Consider the following 20815-nt stretch of genomic DNA (forward strand, 5'->3'; position numbering starts at 1 on the left):
TTCCAAGGATTATGTAAAAGTATTATTTGCTTTTCCAGTAGTAAGTATAAAATGTCTTGGTGATGGCTTCAGCACAGTTTGATGTCTTTGAGGACATCAACCAAATAGCACCATCAGAGAAAGTGCTAGTGATGGCTGATCCCCCAAAACTGTGCACCTCACCTTTGGCAGAGCAGCAAGCAGCACCAGCTTCCAGCACAGGGACAGGAGCATGGCCATCTCAATGGGTGAGGAGGCAGGCTCTGAATACCACCGATAAAGGTTAAGACAGTTGTTGAGACACTCTGGGAACTCAGGAAATCCAAAATAAAAGAAAAATAAGGAATAAGAGAGGAAGACTTCTATAGGCAATCTGTAATTTCATATTACTAGTTATAGATGTATATAGGTTAAGACCTACTCAAATTTAATTATCTCACTTCTTTTCAAAATTCTGAACCAGTTCATAATCTATGAAATTCTCTGATATTTTCCTTTCAATCACAATTGAGTGTTTTTCAACCCTGACTAAATATCAAAAGCTCCTAGAGAATAATAAACGCCAGTGCTTATGCCCCACATCTTCAGAATCCAACAGGAGGATCCAGGAATCAGTATGTTTTAAAAGCTTCCTTGCTACTTTTAATAAACAACCTAGGCAGAGATCCATTGTTTCAACAAGAGCAGTTAGAAGCTTTCTACAATTCTAATTTTAGTGTGCATAGGAGTCACCTGGGGAACTTGTTAAAGTGCAGATCCTGACATGGTAGGTCTGGTTGGGGCCCAAGAGGATGAATTGCTAACAACCTCTCCTGGTGATGCTGATGCCACAGTCTACAAACCACTTAACTGTAGAAAGGACTTAGAAAAATTAATACAGATAGTAAATTCCAGAATACAGTAGGCAGAGCCGAGAACTAACAAAATAATGACTTAAAAAAATGTACAAAAGAAAAAATACATGGTCTCTTTAATATGACCAAGAATTTTAACTTGGTCACAGCTATGGTCTAGATGTTTATGTAAATCCTCCATTAACAAATTCATATACTGAAAATACAATTCATTATGTTCAAAAAAAATGTGTTTTTTTGGGGGGGGCATTTATTTATTTATTTATTTATTTATTAATAACATGACAATAGTGGAATGCCTTACACTCATTATTACCCATTTACAGCACAATTTTTCATAACTCTGCATATAAAGTATATAAAGTATGTCTCACTAGGTTGCTCAGAATGACCTTGAACTGGTAATTCTTCCAACTCAGCCTCCTGAATAGCTGGGATTACAGGTGTGCACTACTGAGCCCAGCTAGGACCAAGCTTTAGGCAATACAGTAAAGATGACATTTGAGTTGCAATTGCAGTGAAACTGAAATAATGGGTAAGATGGGTAAGATGAGCATGAGCTCTGAAGGGAAATGCAAGACCAGAAAAGGGGAAATGAGTCAGAAGGCAAGCGTTGGAAGAAATATAGTGCCTAAAATGTCTCACTTGGGCCCTTAACAATCGCAGGGTTCTTTTGCTGTCGTGTCCAGCACTGAGTGTAGCCAGGGCCAAGCGTAACACACTGGCTTCAGGCTCTCTCCACCGGCTCATCACCCAACCATGATGAGTGGCGGAAGGCCTGAACTCTTCTAGGCTTGCTTAGTGAATGGGTAGGATGATCCCAGCACTTACTTAGAGGTGGAGGTTATCAGCAGGTATTGTGATGATGTCTTCAAGGTTCATCCATCTTCTAGCATGTGTTGGAACTTCCCTCCTTTTTAAGACTGAGTAATATTCCATTGTACTACATGCCACATTTTGTTTAACCATTTGTCTGTGGAAAGTCACCTGAGTTGCTTTTACCTTTGGGCTATTATGACTAATACTGTTATGAGCCTGGGTGTACAAATCTCTTCTCAGGTTCCTGCTTTCAATTCTTTGGAATATATGTCCAGAAGTTGAACAACTGCATCATATGGCTACTGTATTTTTGTGTTTTTTGAGGAATCACCGTATCATTTTCTGTGGCTGCACTATTTCACATCCCCACCAACAGTGCACAAAAGTTCCAATTTTTCAGATTAGACAAAGGGTAATGAAGGGAAGGGAGGCGGTACGGGAATAGGAAAGACAGTGGAATAAATCAGACAGAACTTTCCTATGTTCATATATGAATATATCACCAGTGTAACTCCACATCACATACAACTACAAGAATGGGAAGTTATATTTCATGTATGTATAATGTCAAAATACACTCTACTGTCATGTATATCTAAAAAGAACATTTTTTTAAGTTCCAATTTTTCTATATCCTGGCTAATACTTGTTATTGTATCCTTCTCTCTTTAGTGCTAGGGATCTAACCCAGGGCTTTGTGCATAAGAGGCAAGAGCTCTACCACTGAGCTATACCCCAGTCCTATTTTCTCTTTTTTAATAATATTCATCCTAATGGGTATGAGGTGGTATCCCATTGTGGTTTTGATTTCATTTCCCTAATGATCAATGACATTACACATTTTTTCATAAATCATTGGATATATATATATATATATATACACACATATATATGTATATATATGTATATATATTTAAAGAAATGTCTATTCAAGTCTTTTGCCCATTTAAAAATTAGGATGTTTTATTGTTGTTGAGTTATAGGAGTTCTTTATATATTCTGGCTAAGCCCTTACAGATATGATTTGAAAGTATCTTCTCCCACCATTTCTTATTACTCTGTTGATTCAGACCCTCTCTGCTGATGTGTCCTCTAAAGCACAGAAGGTTTTAATTTGATATAGTCCGACTTATTTAGTATTTATTTTATTACCTGTGTTTATGATGGTCATATCAGTTAAATCACTGCCAATCCCAATGTCATAAAGTTTTCTCCTAAGAGTTTTAAAGTTTAAGATTTCAAATTTACATTTTAATGCATTTTTATTGAATTCTTGTATCTGATATAAAAAGAATCCAATGTTTCTTTTTCTTTTTTTTTTTTTTTGTATGAGGATATCCAGTTTTTCTAACACTGTTAGTTGAAAAGACCATCCTTTCCCCCATTGAATGATTTTTGTCACCTTTATCAAAAAGCATTTGACTACAGTTTCAAAAGTTTGTTTCTGGACTGCACAAGGGCTAGCTTTTGAATTTATGTGAGGATAAAGTGATAATAATGGCAACAGGTGAATCAGATCAAGTTCCATACTTGGGTAACCATTTCAGGTGAATGGGGACATGGAATAGGTGAGGCTTTGTAGCAATTTTTCATCTATTGTGGGGGGATCTTGCAGATCTCTTGAAAGTGGTTCAATTTCATCTCAGCTGTGACCAACTGGATGGATTGTGGTGATGCTGAATGGTGCTGCAAGGTACTGTGAGTGGATGCCCTGAACATTGTGGCAGGAGGTGATGTATATGGTGTTATGGGCAACATTATTAAAAGTGACCTTGGATGCCAAGGAGTAGGAAATACAGAGCTTTTCTTGAGTACCTTTCTACATGTGTTGAATTTTCCCGGGTAGCACATGACCATATTTCTTTTTGGAGGGCCGTGAAAGAGTCTCAAAAATGAAGATACCAATGAATATAATGGCGTTGGCTACACTGTGGTGGTCACAGGCTGGTGCTTGCTTTATAAAAACAAATATTTAAGTACGAGGTGTGTACTATATCTCAGATAAATGGACATCCACTCTGAATTGTAGGCCTTTTAGAGCAGGACAAAGACATATTCATTTCACTATTGTCAAGGCAAGAACAGTTGCTGGCACACAGTAGATATTTAATAAATGTCTATTGACTTTAATTGAACATAAACCAAGGAAATTAAAATGACCGTCTGAAATAAGAAAACTCAACTTTTCACAGTAACTGTTTCTTATAGCTAATCTAAACTGTTTACTCTAGGAAGAATCCATTTCTTCTTCTTTACTCAAAAGAGACAAAGTCTTGATCACCATCTGTATTAGTGTTCACCAGAGAGACAGAACCAATACTAGACAGACAGGCAGACAGATAGAGGGACAGACAGACACATACTTACTCCTCCCACCTCTGCCTGCCACACACATGAGGATTTATTAGGGAGGTCAGGTATTCTGGTACTAGGAGTGAGAATTTGCTTCTCCTCTGCCTTTTTGTTCTATTGGGCTCTCCGGAAACACTGTCATAGACACACACAAAAAATAAGGCTTTTGCCAGCTCTCTAGGTGTCCCTTCATCCAGTCAAGTTAAAACCTGAAATGAACCATCAGACCATGCTTTATAAAAACAAAAAAAAAATCTATTTACAACATAAATTATCAGTTATTAAACACCAGTCATCTCTGGGATCATGCCTAGCACTTGTGCATTATATTTAGGCCTTGCTCTAGCCTTCAGGTAAGCATTATCTTTATTTTATTGTTGGGGACATTGTGGCTTGGAGATATTAAGTTTCCTGCTTAAAGTATATATCAGCAATAGTGAAATTAGGATTTATATCCAAAATGGGTCCTGTGTTTATTTTCCTGAGAACTCTTTTTACCTGTTTCTACTTGAGGTCCATCATTCTCATCTTCCAGCATGCTTTCCTTTTAGGGTAAACAAACACATTTTCTTCAGCCTTTAATCACAGCCCTTAAAAGCAAACTATTAATAATTTTTTGTGTCTGGCCTTTCCCCAAGTTCTCCATGTTCCTTGAGTTTGGTATCAACCCAGCATTTAAAATATTGTTCAGTCTCACACACACACACACACACACACACACACACACACACACACACACACATCTTTGACTACAACAAAATAAAACCATCTCTCTTTCCATTTTGAGTCAGCATAGAAACTATTTTTCACATTCTCACATGCACAAAATATCAAAATTTTTAAAAAGTGGAACAACTGAAAGGAACAATAGCTATTGGCAAAGTGCCAGGTGGTGAGGTATGGATTTTTAAAAAAATATGTATTTTTTTAGTTGTAGGTGGACACAATACATTTATTTTATTTTTATGTGGTGCTGAGGATGGAACCCAGTGCCTCACACATGCCAGGCAAGTGCTCCACCAATGAGCCACAGCCCTAGCCCCTGAGGTATGGTTTTGCATACTTAATGACCATTGTGTGAAAAAAGACCCTAGGTACATGTACATATGGTACAGTGCTACACTGTGTACAACCATAGAAATGTAAAGTTGTGCTGCAATTGCGTACAATGAGTCAAAAAGCATTCTGCTGTCATATATACCTAATTTAAAAAAAAAAAAGACAGCAGGGAAAAGCAACTTAACATTTGGATCAAACATTTTCTAGGTGCAAGAGCCCAGGTCCTGGCACTATAGATTCTGAGGTAAAAAGAGTTAAAAGCTCAGGAGTCCAGGCAGGACAAGAACCATGATAAAACAGATTTTTAGTCTAATCCCCATGATTTAGAGAAAATCAGTTCAAACTATGGGTGGGTTCTGGCCAGTGAACTCTGGTAAGCGCAGAAACTGAATAATTTTTATTTCTTGAATCTAATAAAGATCTCAGGTTTGTGTTTCATCTATCTTTACTTTTTTCTTGTTTATACCTTTATTCTCCAAACCTAGAGGAGATCCTGACACTCTGCTGATATTCACTGGCTGACTGGATGGTAATAAGGTGGCAAGATTGTCAGGGAGGGCAGAGAACAAGAATCAAAGTGGCAGGAACTAGAGTATACCTTTGTTTTTATTTTTATTTTCTGGTAATTCACTTTTACTGTGCTTTACACAAAGAATTAGTCTGTGAGACTGGAAATTAATCAAATGAAACAAAAAGCAACAACTGTCCTTCAACTCAGATAGTTTGAGAAACTGATATAGAGCCAGCTATTCATTTAGAGTCATGTGGAAATGGTGTAAGATAGAGTTGCTAGACCTCCTAGCCATTTATTTAGCAGCCTAGTAAAGATTTAAGTGTAGTAGGGTTCCCAGAATGAGTCACCGGTTTTAACTTCGAAAATTCATTTTGTTTGCAGTTCCCAGTATTCTAATCATGCACTGTGTTGGCCCACACCCTGCAGATCCCATCCATCACTAAGGCAAATGTTTATAGGCTAGATGAGCTGCTGCAGGCTTGTAGGTAAATGCTGAAGAAAGTGACAGTGCATCTCTCTGAGCAGATTGTTGAGCAAGTAACAAAGGGACAAAATGAAGTCCACTCAACACTGCTCTAGCCTCAGTGTATGTGGGGTATGCTTTACTCAGCACTTAAAAGGTTTGAGTAATTCCCATGTCTGTTATTTCCTGCCATGTGGAAGGGCAAAAACCGATCCAAGACTCCTGATCTCTGTATCTTTCCTTATTCCCTGGAGGGTTGGAGTGACTTACCTAGTAAGTCCATACAGAAGATGAATTTAGCTCTTCTTCACTCTTTTTAGTGGAGGAAAGTGTTCTAATAGGCTTCACATGAGTCCTGTGGCTGTCTGGTTGTGGGTTCTGACTCTGGGGTGCAATTGTTTCAATACACCCTAAGAAGGTTTTTTTTTTTTCTTCCAGTATCAGTGTCATTGGTAATTGATCTGCATTTTAATCTTCATCTGTTGACATATTATGTGTCCCTTCTTGGTTTAAAATTTGCGTAGGAAACAAAGAATATTTGGGGGGTGCCTCTCTCAGACTTCACCAGAGCATGGTGATTTCACATGGTGGTCTTATCTAGTGGGCTATTTTAGTCTGTATTCTTCACTTGCTTCCTATTTATTTCCTAATAGAGGAACTGAAATTTTGAATCACGTGTTTACTCTATTATACCTGTTTTCCCTTCTGCAGAGTAGGAGCCAGACTTTCCTCCTTCACTCTGGGGAAGGATCTGGCTGGGCCAAAGAGTCCTTCTTCCCACACCTCTCTGAGTATATTTCTCCTTGAGTTGTGCCCCTATCTTTCCAGGTTTCTGGAGGGTCAATAAGTTCATGTGACATTCATGATGGAAAATAAACACAAAAATCCCAAGGGCTCTGGAATCAAATGAAGAATCAGAGATCAGAGTTTGCTCTTCTAAAAGATATCAAGACAAAATGCTTTACTAACAATTTTTTTGGGCAGAACTATATATAGTTCAGGCAAGCAGAAAAGAGCTGTTTTCATGGCTCAGTAAAGGCTTTTTTTTCCCCCCTGAGCTCAGTGTTTAAGCATACAGTCTGGTTTGCTGAGACTTAGTTACAAGTCACTCTTGCTACAGTCTTCCTTAACCTTGCATTTCTCTTTGGGTCACTGGAACAGTATTTGGCTAAGCTGCCTGCAAACATTGCCTACTCTAAGTCTAGAGTCCCACTTGCTTCTGCTGGTATCCTGTCTTACTGGTGACTGACCATACCTGAATGTGCTTCAGAGGAATGAATGGCCAACCCTGGATTCCCTGTCTCTCTACTGATACCATGTTTCCTCAAGTGGAGCTTGTCTATGCCAAGAGCTTTAACTTTTACCTTTTTTTTTTCTTTCTTGTTTCAAGCACATGGTATTTCACGGGGGACACAGAAGCACTTACAATTTTAATACACTCAGGGAAAGCAGTGACCCAGAACAAGGTTCTACCAGGTAACAGGGGAGAAGACCCAGGAGAAAGTAATCTCCCATTGAGAGTCTTATTAAATACCAAGTGTTCATCATATATTACAACAGCGCTCCACCTCCTCACGTGACCCACAGTCACTACATACGACTGCTCACAACCGTCCTCCTTGCCAGAATAGGTCAACACAGCAGGCTCATGGCATAGTCTTGAGTTCCCAATACTACCTACCATGGCAGCCTGCTAGTTGGGCGGGCTCTGAGAGCCGAGCGGACAGTGGATGGAGGTGGGTGGAGGAAGGTTAGGTTAGGTGCTGCTGTCATACAGAAAACTGTACCAGAGATATGCACCCAAAGTGACAACTGAGGCCACACACATTTTGACCAGGAAGAGCTTCCAGCTGGTCAGCTCGAGTGCTGGCTCCTCTTTCTTCTTCCTGGACTGTTTCTTCTTAGCAGAGAGGGCCACCTGCCAGCGCAGGCTTCTGCCACGCTTCCGACTTCTAAATTCAGTGACTTGACTCATGCTGTCCATGCTGTGGGGGTGCCTGAAGGGTGTCTTGGTTTCCTCACTGATAGGGCCATCTTCATCCGCCTCAGCCCCATCCTTCACCCGCTGATGTTTTGAGAACTCCTTTCGTTTCTCATTGTGCGGCTCCAGGATTTCCCTAGGCCTCTGGAAAGGTGGGGGCACATGCCCAGGTAGGGGCTCCAGGTCCTCGTGGGACAGCTCCTTCCACTGTTCCTTCACTGAAGAGTCTCCCATGATGAACTTGGCGCCTTCAATCACGACCAGGTAGGAGAAGCGCAGCTGTTCAGCTGTCTGGATCAGTCCCATCCTGAACTTCCTCATTTCCAGCAGCACTTTCTTGATATCCACGGAAGAAGGGTCTTTCCTTTTTTCCATCAGTAAGAGGCAGGTGTCAGCTAGGCAGAAGGTCCCCGACCTGCCAATGCCAGCACTGCAGTGCACCACTATGGGGCCATGCTCTGGACTAAGTGACCCCGACTCGCGAACTTTGAAAAGAAAGTTCAGGAACGAGGCTGGTGATTCAGGGACTCCAAAGTCAGGCCACGTGGTATAGTGGAAATGTAAGATCTCTCGAGTTTCTTGATTCGCAAGGTTCTCTAGCTCCAACTGTCGCACTGTATAGTATGACTTGATGTCTTCAGAGATCAATGTTAATTTCAAATTTGTGTCCTCAAAAATCATCTCTGTTTTTTCTTTTGGTGGCCAATACTGGGCACATTTTAATAAGCCTCTCTCCATCAATCGGTTCAGGATGACCACGGCCCTGCTTTTCTGCTCCCACACCATCTCCCAGAAGTGCCCACACGTATTAGGTAGAGGGCCCTGGGTGAGAATGTAACTCCTCTCGGCTTCTTCCATTTTTATCAAACTAGCATTGATATAGTCGTTATCCTCCTGCTGTAGCTTAATCCGACTGTGGTCAAAGGGACTGACGTCTCGGTACCTGTTTCGGCTTCTGTTCTTAGGAAGGTTTGCCACTCTACAGGGGAAGTCACTGGCTTCACGTTCGATGTCCTGGTAAATGTCCTCCCAGCTCCGGGCCTTTTCGATCTGCTCAAACTCTTTCTCCATCTCCACAACTGGCCAGGGCGGTTCCTGCTCCGCCCACTGTCTGGCATCGGCTGCTCTAAGGTGCCTCGCGCTTTGAGCCCGAAGCCCGCCAACGCCACTGCCACCCTAGCCGCAGCTGCTACTTACCTTTTTGAATATGGTATTTCATTTGTCATATTACTATACATTATAGATTAAGCCCTTCAAAATGACAATACTCACACTTGACAGTATCTCTGATTTGTCAGTGTTTCTATATTCAATTTATCATTCAACTTTCCTAGACCAAACATTTTTTTTTTTTTAATGTTAAAAAAGCATTAATGTAGGGCTGGGGTTGTGACTCAGTGGTGGAGCGCTCATCTAGCGTGTGAGAGGCCCTGGGTTCAAGCCTCAGCACCACATAAAAATAGATGAATGAAGCAAAGATATTGTGTCCAACTACAACTAAAAAATAAACATTTTTAAAAAAGCATTATTGTATAAAAGTATAGGCTCTAGTCTGTCTCTTTGGAAAGTTACTGACCTTGTAACAAACTATGAGTAAATTCCCTAAAGTAGGATGAACCAAGAGTAATTTATATTCATATGTAAGCATAATTATAGTATACAGTTGCATAACTAGAATAAAGCAATTGTAAATATACCAGGAAGAAGGAAGCACATAAAACTTTAAAAACTTACATGAGGGGGCTGGGGATGTAGCTCAGTATAGAGTATTTACCTAGCATGCTCAAGGCCCTGGGTTTCATCCCCAGCATGGCACCCCCTCCAAGAAAAAGATCTCTCTCCAACCCTATGTGAAGTACAAAAATGTTGAACCATGTAAGAGCCAAGGCTTCATTACCTCCACAACCTTGGAGACCTAGAATGTGAGGTAGCCTTAGCCAAAGGGCTTCAGTATTACAGTGCCTCCTATTATAACAGGCTAGGCAATTGGCAATGAAATTGGAGTAGAGGTAAACCCTTCAGGTGTTATGCAGCATGTCACATAGTAAGTGAAACGCAGCAAAGAGGTAGTTCTTTATTCTTGAGAATTTTCTTGTACACATAATCAATGTCTGTGTGTACCTGGAAGAGAAACAATGCTACTAAAATGTCTTTTTCATGTTATGTACATGTCACAGTGAAACCTACTATTCTATATATTATTATGCACTAATAAAAAAAATAAAACCAAAATGTTTTGTAAAAACGTCTAAGTTATGGCCTTGGGATGTAGCTTAGTGGTAGAGTGCTTGTCTAGCACGCAGAAGGCATTGGGTTAGACCTCTAGCATGGCAAACAAACAAAAAACAAAGCTATACTCCATAAATATGCACTATTACTATATTAGTGTGTCAATTAGAAATAAATACATGTAAACAGACATTATTTTTTAAAAAAGTCAAATGTAATAAAAAGCTTTGAGGAATGGGGGGGAAATCTATGTTTGGAAAACATCAGCTTGCTTACCCAGGAAATCAACAGAACTTAATTTTCATTTCAGCACAGGGCTGCTGGGCACCCAGCTCCCTTCTCTCTGGATAGCAAACACATCCCTAAGTTGCTGCTGAGCCATACTTGAAAGGCCAGTCAGGAAATGAGCAGCACTCCCGAATGGGAAAGCCTGGATCAATGTTTTTTTCTAAAGTAAATAAAAGATCTGCAAAAGTATTTCCTTGCACTATTTGGCAAGAGAAAGAAGCACCTGGAGAGTGAGTTAGGAAGGCAAAGCACATAAGAAATGGAGTAAAACAAGGATGGTTATAATGAAGCTTTGTCTCACTAATCTCCAGAGCCCAAGTGTTCTAATAGGAAACAAAGCTGCAAATGAAGAGACACTCACAGAGACTGGTTGATTACGGATATATTCATGGAAAGGATGAGTAGATAAATACTTTTCTGGATCCTGAATTTTATCTTTCATTTGGATTCTTTTGAAAGAAAGAACTTTAAAAACATCTTCTGGAAAGTCAAAATGGAATATATGTGTTAAAATAAATGAGGGCTGTGAGGAAGAAATACTAGCAATGAGAAAAAGCAATTATCCTTGGAGGCAGAAATTTCCTTCTTGCTTCAGTGCAGCATGTGATGCTGGCAATTTTAGCCATTTTCTTTCAGGTGATTTTCAGTTCCAAATACTGCTTGGGGGGCCACTATCTCGGCTGAATCTGAGGGAGCTGGGCACAAGCCTTAGGAGAAAGACAGGTTACTCTTGGGAGGCAGGAACTGAGAGAAATGAGGCAGTAATTGCATGATGTTGCTTGTGCTAAGCACATAGCATTAAAATAAATAAATAAATAAAAAACTCACTAATGTAATTGACTCAACAGTGGCTCATCGCTATTTTCTTTTTAGTTATAGATGGACATAATACTTTTATTTTATTTATTTATTTTTATGTGCCACTGAGGATAGAACCCAGTGTCTCACACGTACTGGGCTCTACTACTAAGCCACAACCCCAGCCCCACAATGGCTCATTGCTAATTTTAGGAAGTCATATAGTGTTAGTGCTTTTTCCCAATGAAAGGTGACTGCCCTTCCCCAATATTTTTGGGAAAACAACAGATGATATATAATGATTAACTTAGGAAAAATTAATTTCTGCAATGAATTAGAAAGAGTCACAAAAAGGAGCAATGGATGGAAAATACGGCCAGAGAAGGTTGAGGTGGGAGGCTCAACTGAGCTCACTAGTTCAGGACTAGCCTGGGCAACCACACAGAGGGACCCTGTCTTAACAACAACAACAACAAAAAAAAAAAAAAAAAAAAAAGAAGAAGAAAGGAAACGAAAGATTGCCAAAGAACTTTTCTAAACATAACAAAATTCCTACCTTCCTTAACCAAACCTCAATAGCCCAAGTAGGAGTGATGATGCTTGGAGCTTTTTAGGAAGCAATCAATGGCTTATTTTATTTGGCAGGTAACATCTGATAGAAAATCATTCTTTTTTTTCCTGGGGTTCCAGGCTCAACTTAGGGCCTACCTGCTGGAAAAAATCAAAGTTAAAGACATAGATCACTGGGATGCCAAAGACACAGCTACCTGGATACTATTTGTGACTGCTTGAAGTCAATGTGCTCCTAAAGTATTGATTCTTCCCCCCTCTTTATGAAATGTTAACATGTATTTATTCATTCACCTGCCTCTGGCTGTTCCTTACTAAAGGTTAAGTGGTTGTGAAACCACAGGCACTGGAGAATCAAAGGCTGTTGTTTTAAGCTCTTAGCCAAGTAGTTGTGCCTTGTAGGTTGCCTTTCATGAGCTCTAGCGGCAGCTTAGGGTGGGTTGTCTTTGACCATCTGGAGTTTTTAATGTGTTCCATCCATCTCATGCCAACCCAATTTGCTAAGTTAGGATCACTGTGCTCTGAGACCCTTTGAGATCATGATGCTCAAGGGAGCTGTGTTCTGTGGCCTCCTGGGCCCCTCCTGCAGGTGCACTTGCTTTTTCCGTTTGATGCTATTTTTCTTACTCTCTGTAGGCATTCACCGCAGAACTATTATTACTTGCTTGTTACTGCATGTTGCTGATTCATACTCATAGGAAAAATTAATTTTGTCTTCAACACCTCTTCCCTGTCATTTAAGGCATATGTTAATGAAAGACAGATTTTGGCATCTACTCTCCTCTATAGCTCTGAGACCACAATACCGATTCATTATAAATGAAGATACAACTGTTATTTTACTTCTATTTATATTTATAACTACACCAAAGCCATCTTGCAGGTACCTTTGTGCCTCTCAAATCCCAGACCATATTCCAAGAAATGCTCAACATTTCATGCTTGAATTGGCATTAATGTACATACAAGGTTTTAAATAAAGATGTTTTTACTCATGTTTTATTATTGACACTTCCTGATTTCACATATTTTAGATTACGATAGAGCTGAATCTCTTTGAAGACATTTTAAGGGCTTTTCCTCCCTTATTGCACAGAATGGTTTTTTCCTTTAAGTGAGGAACAGGCAAGTGAGGAGTGCTCTGCTAGGAGGGATGCCAAACACAAGGCTGAAGCCTGAAGGGGGTGGGGCAAGAGCAGAAATGAGCCCAAGCTGAATGCTGAAAAGAACTGATTGAAAGCTTTTTGCTTTGTCATTCCTCTCTGTTCCTTTCTTTTCCAATTTTAACTGTGGACAAGGGCAGCCTACTTATTTCCTAGAATGACTGGATCCAGAATGAGCTATAACCTTGAAGACAGTCTGATCCAAACTCCTGCCCATTGCTATATAGCTCATCACTTGATTCAGGAGCCCTCTCTTCTCCAGCACCTTTTCCAGCAGCACTTGTGCCCATCAATTAAAAGTGCAGGATGAAGGGGAGGTTTTGGAATCAGATAGTTCTGAGTCCACATTCTGGCTCTGACACTTAATAGCTCTGATTTCCTCAGCAAGTTACCTAACACCTCAAAGCCCCAGTCTCATCTGTTAAATGGCTGTAATAAAAGCTAATTCATAGGAGCTTGAGGATTAAAGGAAGGACCGTGTACAGTGTATACAAAATTTAGCACTCACAGCTAAATGGAGAGTAGCTAAGTGGTTCAATAGGAACTAGGACCCATGCTTTCTGACTCCCAGGCAATACTTTTTCCACAGCATGATACTGTTTCTCTCACACAATGTCTCATAAAACCTTTGAAAAAGTATCTGTTGAGTACTGTGTGTGCTGCCTTGTAGATTGTAAATGCTGTTATTACTAACAATACCTCACATATATATATTCAGTGGTCTAGAATTTAAAGTGTGCTTTCACAAGTTGGAAAATACCCACAACAACTGGTGACTAATAGAGGGGGGAAGGAGGAACAGAGGCTTTGAAAGAAGTCGATTAGCGATGCAAATGTGAAGTCATCTGCACTTGTGAGGAGCATAATAAACATTAGAACCAATTAAAAGTAACAATGTGTGATATATTCAGGCTTCAGAACTTTGATGAGATGGAAAAAACAACCACACATGGAGTTTTGGGGCAAGAATTCAACTTACCTGAATCTAGATGATTCAGATGGCTTTAAGTTGGGCCTACAGGAGGGCAGCTATTTGCATATGGGGAAATTTTTACATACAAACTAGAAAACTGCAAGGATTTAGAATTACATAATGGTAGAAACCCGGATGTGTTCACAATTTGGAGACAAAGCATATGGAACTGAAACAAGCAAAAGCAAATAAGTTCTCAGAAGTCAATGTTAACTGGGTGTTTCAATGTAGACAAATGTGACATTCTGAATAGCAAAACTTGCAATAATAGAAACTGTTATCTTGACTTTCTCACAACCTTCTAAAGTAGTTCTTCATGTGAGAATTTTTACATTTGGACAATGCTCAAAAGTGAATTTTTAGAAATAGAAACGGAGGGTACATTTTAAATATATTTCATTGTTGCTGTGGTATTAGAGGATAAATACACCTTTTTCTGTTAAAAAGAATATGGTATTCCCTCAGAAGATGAATTTTTAGATCTCAGACTATGCATAAACCAATTGGTCCCTGCTTTATGGAGGTGAGGGGAAAATTAGAATTTCAAGTAGTTATCAAATATTTTAAGCTAATACCCAAGCAGATACATTTTTAACACTTTATGAATTTTCCATATCTAAGCAAAATTCCAAATAGGCCTTGCCCTTTTCTTTTTCTGCCCAAATCTGAATTTTTGCCTGTCAGCAAACCCTGAGGAGGAGGTTGATGCAGGTAAGTTAGGAAAGAAAAAGACTAAGTGGACAAGCAGAAGACACCGGGAAAGGCCTGCTGTGCGGCCATGTGGAATAGGAGGTCTATGCTGGACAAAGCCCAAGACAGCCTGGTTTGTGTCTCACAGTCCAAATTTGGTTGATGTATTTTTGAAGCTTCTAAAGGTTAACTCACATGCTGTAATACATTATAGAAAGACACGAAGCTGAATTTTACTGTGCCAGTCAAGAGCCTGGCTTGAATCTGCTATTTAGAACTGAGAGAGACAGTACAATTTACATGTGTGAGAATGTGAGAATAATTTTACCTTCTGTTGTTTTTAAAACCACCTTGGGCCATGATTTTTAAACGGAGACAAGAGAAGATCTGCTGGGGTTCCCATAGCAACATTAACTTATCTAAACTGCCCTTGTTGTATGTAATACTTTCCTGACTAGTTTGGCTTTTAAATAGTACACTTTAATTATGAAATACATGAGTTAAGAGTCTCAGGCAAATTTTTACTCTTACATTTACTGATGTATGCACATTTAAACAGAAATTGATAACTATACTTCTAAGGACTTCCCACCAAGGCAAGTTTATGCAAAAACTTTTCTGTGGTCTTCTTTGCCACTGATTTCTGACTCACTCCACTCCACTGTATAGACAACTCTTCAACAAATCTCTCTAACACTTTTATAAAACACTACAGTAAGTATGAAACAGAAATCAACTTCAGATGGCTCCAGTTGAAACTAGAAGTTAACATACAGATATTCTAGACTGTTTCCGAACTGACTCGTTCTTGCCCATCTTCTCTCTACTATTCCTCATCATTAACATTTCATACCAAAAGACTTGTCTTATTCTGAGGACAGAAAGTCCAAGGACTAGCCTGAAGCCCACCTCCTCCCAGAAGCCTGATTCTTTTTAAAACTATGACAAGTGTTACCACTACTAGATGATGTGTTGATGGTGATAGACCAACATCCATCCTCCTCTTTTTGATAACAGGGTTTTGATTTTCCTTTGAGGAACTTTCTTCCACTCACACATTCTGGTGGTAAATCAATTAAGCTGCCTTGCCCCAGTTCAATAAGAGATGAACCCATGACCTAAGCTGGACCGATTCTATTCCTCTAGAAAACTGAATTTCAAATAATTTGAAAAGGAAAAACAGATGGAACTTAATTATTCCAATGATGGCCCTTTCAAGAAATTGCCCATTTCTTCCAGATGCTGGGACTCACAATCAAAGTTCACTAGCTAATGAGTTCTCCATGTGAGTATTTGTTCATATATTATCTTATGTCATGATTTAGAGGTTTAGGATATGCACATTTTGCTTTGCCAGCTAGATTCTACTTATGCTCCCTGAAGACAGGGCTGGGTCTTTATTGATTATATTATTTTACATAATTCAGCACAACATAAAGTACTCAGTGAATATTATGTAATGAAAGACCAATCTTAGAAACTCCATTTTTACAAAGTGAAGTTTGTAAACCAACATGTGTTCTTTGAGGCAGTGGAGTAAATAAATCTTTAATTGCTATAGGAATTTTCTTGGTTTTGACAGTTGTCCTAAAGAGAGTCTACAACAACTTGTACATCTAAGAATGGCCTAAAAGTAATGTTAGCTTGGCCATACTTTCCCAATATAAGAAAAGAAAGAGAAACTAAAATTGCATTTCAGACAATAGTTTTTGAATCAAAAAAACAAAAATACCAAACCAAACCAAACATACAAACAAAGAAAGCTTTGGGGGAAAAATAATAATATATCTTGATCTTGGGCTTGTAGCTTTCCCTAGAAACATGACATACTGCCTGTCTGCCACGAGATGACAACGGAGGAGGGCTTGACTGGGAAAAATGCTTTACTAAGCTTATATATATAAATATAGAAGATGATTTTTCTGCTTCTTAAAGAATGGCAGGTTATGGTTTCTCAAAATTATCTGATTTATTTTAGTAATTTAATTGAATGTTTTTAAAACTCAGGGAAAAGCAAAATTGGTAGATGTAATAAACCCAAACAAGCTTGGGTATCAAGTTTTGAAAACACAGAAAGTAGTACACTCTTCCAAATCACTTAAATGTGCTTCAAATGCTCGAAGAGCTCACCCATGATAAGACAGAAGGAAACAAATTCTCTTCTTCTTATTGTCTTCTGAGAAATGAAAGATTTGCAGGAGCCTTTGGATAGTGTAGTCTTCTGGCTTTGTACTTCATCATGGTACATAGTTCAGTCATGAGAAAAGAATGAAAATATCAACTTGGAGTTATTCTGACTTGGGTGCAATGGTTTCTGGAATTTTCCTTGAACCCACACTCGGTGCATTTTCACTTGTTTTTTCCTATTAACTTGTAAGCGATGATCAACCAGATTTTGCTTTTCATCTAGCCCAGCCTTGCAGAACAAACGGTGGACTTCCCCTGTGAGACAAAAATGGCAAAGACAGGACATATGACTAAGGAGGAGGTAATGAACAATGGAATATTAGTGGAATGTTTGACACTCAAATTTCATTTATACCAAGAAACACTGTCCAATACAACTAGGTGAAGGAGTCTGTGAAACCAAACAGGTTTCTTCTACCTTAGAAAAATATACCAAGCATAAACAGACTAACAAAGCAGGCATAAATGGATACACAAAACTATTGGTTGCTGCTTTAAATATTTGAAAAGTGCCACCTTTCTGAGCTTTTTTGTTGGTTTACAGAGACCCTAAATTATACGTTATAAGAGTACTTACATAAGTTTTGGGAAGTCTTTGAATGCAGGATTCATTTGGTACTGTCAGAAATGCTTTTTTAAAATGAGAAATTGACTAGAGGTAAGTAATTTTCTATAGACTTATAAAATTCCCTCTTTTGGCTGTGGAATATTATCAATTTTTCATATCCAGGCTAACAATAACTTGAGTTGAGAGTATAGCAGGTGATTCTTTAAAGTAGTTTTAACTGGAAGAAGATTAAAAGGCAAAAAGGCCATTTTCAAGTTTTTATGTAGATTACAAGCACCAAACTATGAAGCTATCCAATATTTAATCATGACTAAAGCCTCAAATTTATAGCTTTTGAGTTTCTCCATGCAAATAATAACCAAAAAGAGTTTTTCAAGATAATTATTTCCTCTTGTAGGTTAGCATACCTTTTGTAAAGAAATATGCTCTGGTACCATCTCCTCGAACATAAAAATTTTCAGATAAACAATGCCCTAAAAAAAAAAAAAAAAAAAAAGAAAAGAAAAGAAACACTTGGTATTTCTTAAAAAACAAAAACCCCAAACAACCTGACATGAAATAGATAAACAGAACATTCTTTAAAACACATAAAAATAAATCATTACCCTTTTTAAAACGAAGCTGGGTATTATCGTATCTCCCATAGTCCCGAAATAACAGCATTCCCCCAGGCTTCAGTAACTTCGACAGCCGGTTGACAACACCTTGCATCCTTTAAAAACAAAGCAAGATACCCTGTTTGTGGAAATCTTCTGCCAGATTTAACCTTCTTAAAAACAAAGTCAGAGAAGCTCAATAATGCCAAAGAAATTTAAATCATCAGTGTAAAGGCAACAAAACCAAACATATTGTGTAAAGAAGGAATTAAAAAAAAAAAAGAGCCAGGTGTGGTGACATATGCCTAGGGGATCAGGAGGCTGAGGCAGGAGGATTCCCAAGTTCAAAGCCAGCCTCGGAATTGGTGAGGCACTAAGTAACTCAGCGATACCCTGTCTCTAAATGAAATATAAAATAGGATTGGGGATGAGCCCCTGAGTTCAATCCCTGGTACCCTTCGCGCCCCCCCCCAAAAAAAAGCTATTGACTTGCTAAATGACCGATTCAAAAGCCCTACAATTTCAAGAAATTACCCAAATGACCCTTCATACAGCTTGATATGTGATGCCGAAAGCTGAACTGCAAAACCATTAGATGTCTCTTAATATTTAAGCAAAGCAAGGTTGTTCTGAGGGAGACAAAAAGTGAAGATACTTCATTTTCCTTGCAAAATAAAAACTACGCCATAGTCATTCCAAATTGTACATTATCCAGACAGGGATTATCTTTCCCCCAAATTAGTTCATTCTTCTGATTAATTTTTTGTTCAAAGGTACTCTCATTCACTTCATGAAGGAGAGGTAATTTTTCTCTTCTTCTATCCTATGTATGTGGGCATTAAATTCTACATCCTCTCTCTCTTGTGCTTTTTCTTTTTTCTTTTTTTAATGACATCTTTGTTGTTTTCTCTCTTTTTTCCCTCATTGGAACTCCCTTAGTACAAACCCCTCACTTCCTAATATGCTTTTTATTCTCCCATCAATTCTCTCTGCACATTATCAGTGAATTATTCTGCTTAAAATGGTGGTTTTGACCATCAATATCCTTGTTTACAAATTTTTGTGAATTTTAACCCATAGGGCAAATTTTTATTTCTTAGCAGAGTTCTTAAGATCTCTTACTAATGACCCCAATGAATCCCTCCAACATCCTTTCTACTATTCCCAATCTGAAGCCCCTCCTCTAGCCACACTGTTACATGCTTGGTTCTGAGCACCTATTCCTTATTGAAATCATTGCTTATATGGTTTTCTCTCAAAAAAAAAAAAAAAAAAACTCTTTTCCTTAATCCCTGCCTATTTAAATTTTATTCACACCACAATTCCTACCTCAATACTGGAAAGCCTTATGCTTTCTTCCTTTTATTCTACTTCTATGACTTGCAGTCAAATATGACTCCTTATAATTGCTTAAATTTGTGTTTGGGGTTACTTGTTCATGGTGCATGTGTTGTTATGCGCCAGGGATGGCAGATTCAGATCTCATGTCAATATTGAGTGGGTGGCATTAGTTGCCTATGGAGTTCTGTTCAGGACTCACAGAGCCCACTGGGAATGACAATCAAAGTACAAAACTGATTATCAATGTCTGCCATGGGCAGAGAATGGTAAATGGCAGCCTGTGTTGTCCTTGTGGTCTCTGCTTTATCCAAGCTACTTAAAGCTGCTGAGGTTTTCTACTTTGAAAACGAGGAGTTTAGATTTGTTAATATGTAAATTACTTCCAATTACTTTAATATGTAAATTAAAACACTGTTCAGTGGAATAGAGGGGTGTAAGCCATATTATATCATGTTATGAAGGAAATAGATGATGAGAAAATGAAAGCTACTACGAAAACAAGAAAAATATGACAGATATTGTAGATTAGGTGAAAAGTCCTTTTAAAAAATGGGAACGTAAGTACACGAAATGGAAAAAGAAATATATTTTTTCCTTGTTTATTATAAATCATTTTCATATTGTGCTTATATCCTTGGGCTTTGTCAATGAAAGAAAACCATACCTAACCCTTAAAATATTCACTTTCAGGATAAATGTTTCGTGTATATAGCAAAAGTTCTGTAATTGTTAGTAAAACAAAGATGAAACTAAAATGCAAAAAAATAAAAACCATGGACTTCAAAATACAGTTAGCTCCATCTGCACATCCTTTCCTCCAACTATCCTCTAATGTCTGGGCTTGTGGATAAAGGTAAGGAGCAGGGCGCTATTCTTGAGCATCCTGATTTTGGGTCAGACTGCAGTTCCAGAGCTGCTTCTTGAGAACCACAGATGGGACCAGGCTGGAGAAGAGGTGAACAAGACAAAAATGGGACAAAGCCCTTTTTCTTTCTTTTTCCTGCTTGGGCTGATTCTGCTATCTTCTCCTCTGCTGGAGGGAGATGATGAGAGGGAAGGATGGGACAGGACAAGGAAAAGAAGAGATTTAAAACATGAGTATTTGTAGATTATCTACTCTATGCTTGGATCTACAGGAAGTATCTTATACTTTCATTTCAATAACCAGGACAACTAGCTCCCCCCCCCCAGCATCCTACATTTTTTTTTTTTTCATTTCAGCTGGAACCTCCAGACTCAGGGTCTAGCTGAACTGCTGGCTATTTATTTGTGTCTGGATTTTCTAAGCTGCTAAGCTACTCTTCTAGAACTTTCCTAGTGGCAAATCCATGATTATGATCCTAAATGATTCTAAAGATACTGCCTTGCCTTTTCACTTACCATTGTCCCCC

The 20815-nt window shown here is 38.7% G+C and overlaps 1 protein-coding gene and 1 pseudogene across 1 annotated transcript in view; both read right to left on the bottom strand.

Moving 5' to 3' along the window:
• Nucleotides 1-7796: 7796 nt before the first annotated feature.
• On the bottom strand, nt 7797-9092 carry LOC113183305 (tyrosine-protein phosphatase non-receptor type 1 pseudogene; annotated as a pseudogene).
• A 7214-nt stretch (nt 9093-16306) lies between these two features.
• Nucleotides 16307-20815, bottom strand: part of Mettl8 (methyltransferase 8, tRNA N3-cytidine) — an 84953-nt gene continuing 80444 nt past the window's right edge. The window contains exons 8-10 of the mRNA XM_026389551.2: nt 18093-18199; nt 17895-17960; nt 16307-17174 (exon numbers count right to left, since the gene is read on the bottom strand). Of these exons, the coding sequence (XP_026245336.2) occupies nt 16984-17174; nt 17895-17960; nt 18093-18199 (364 nt within the window). The 3' untranslated portion in view covers nt 16307-16983. The remainder of the gene's footprint in view (nt 17175-17894; nt 17961-18092; nt 18200-20815) is intronic.

This window comes from Urocitellus parryii, chromosome 1 (genome assembly GCF_045843805.1).
Source record: "Urocitellus parryii isolate mUroPar1 chromosome 1, mUroPar1.hap1, whole genome shotgun sequence".
NCBI lineage: Eukaryota > Metazoa > Chordata > Mammalia > Rodentia > Sciuridae > Urocitellus > Urocitellus parryii.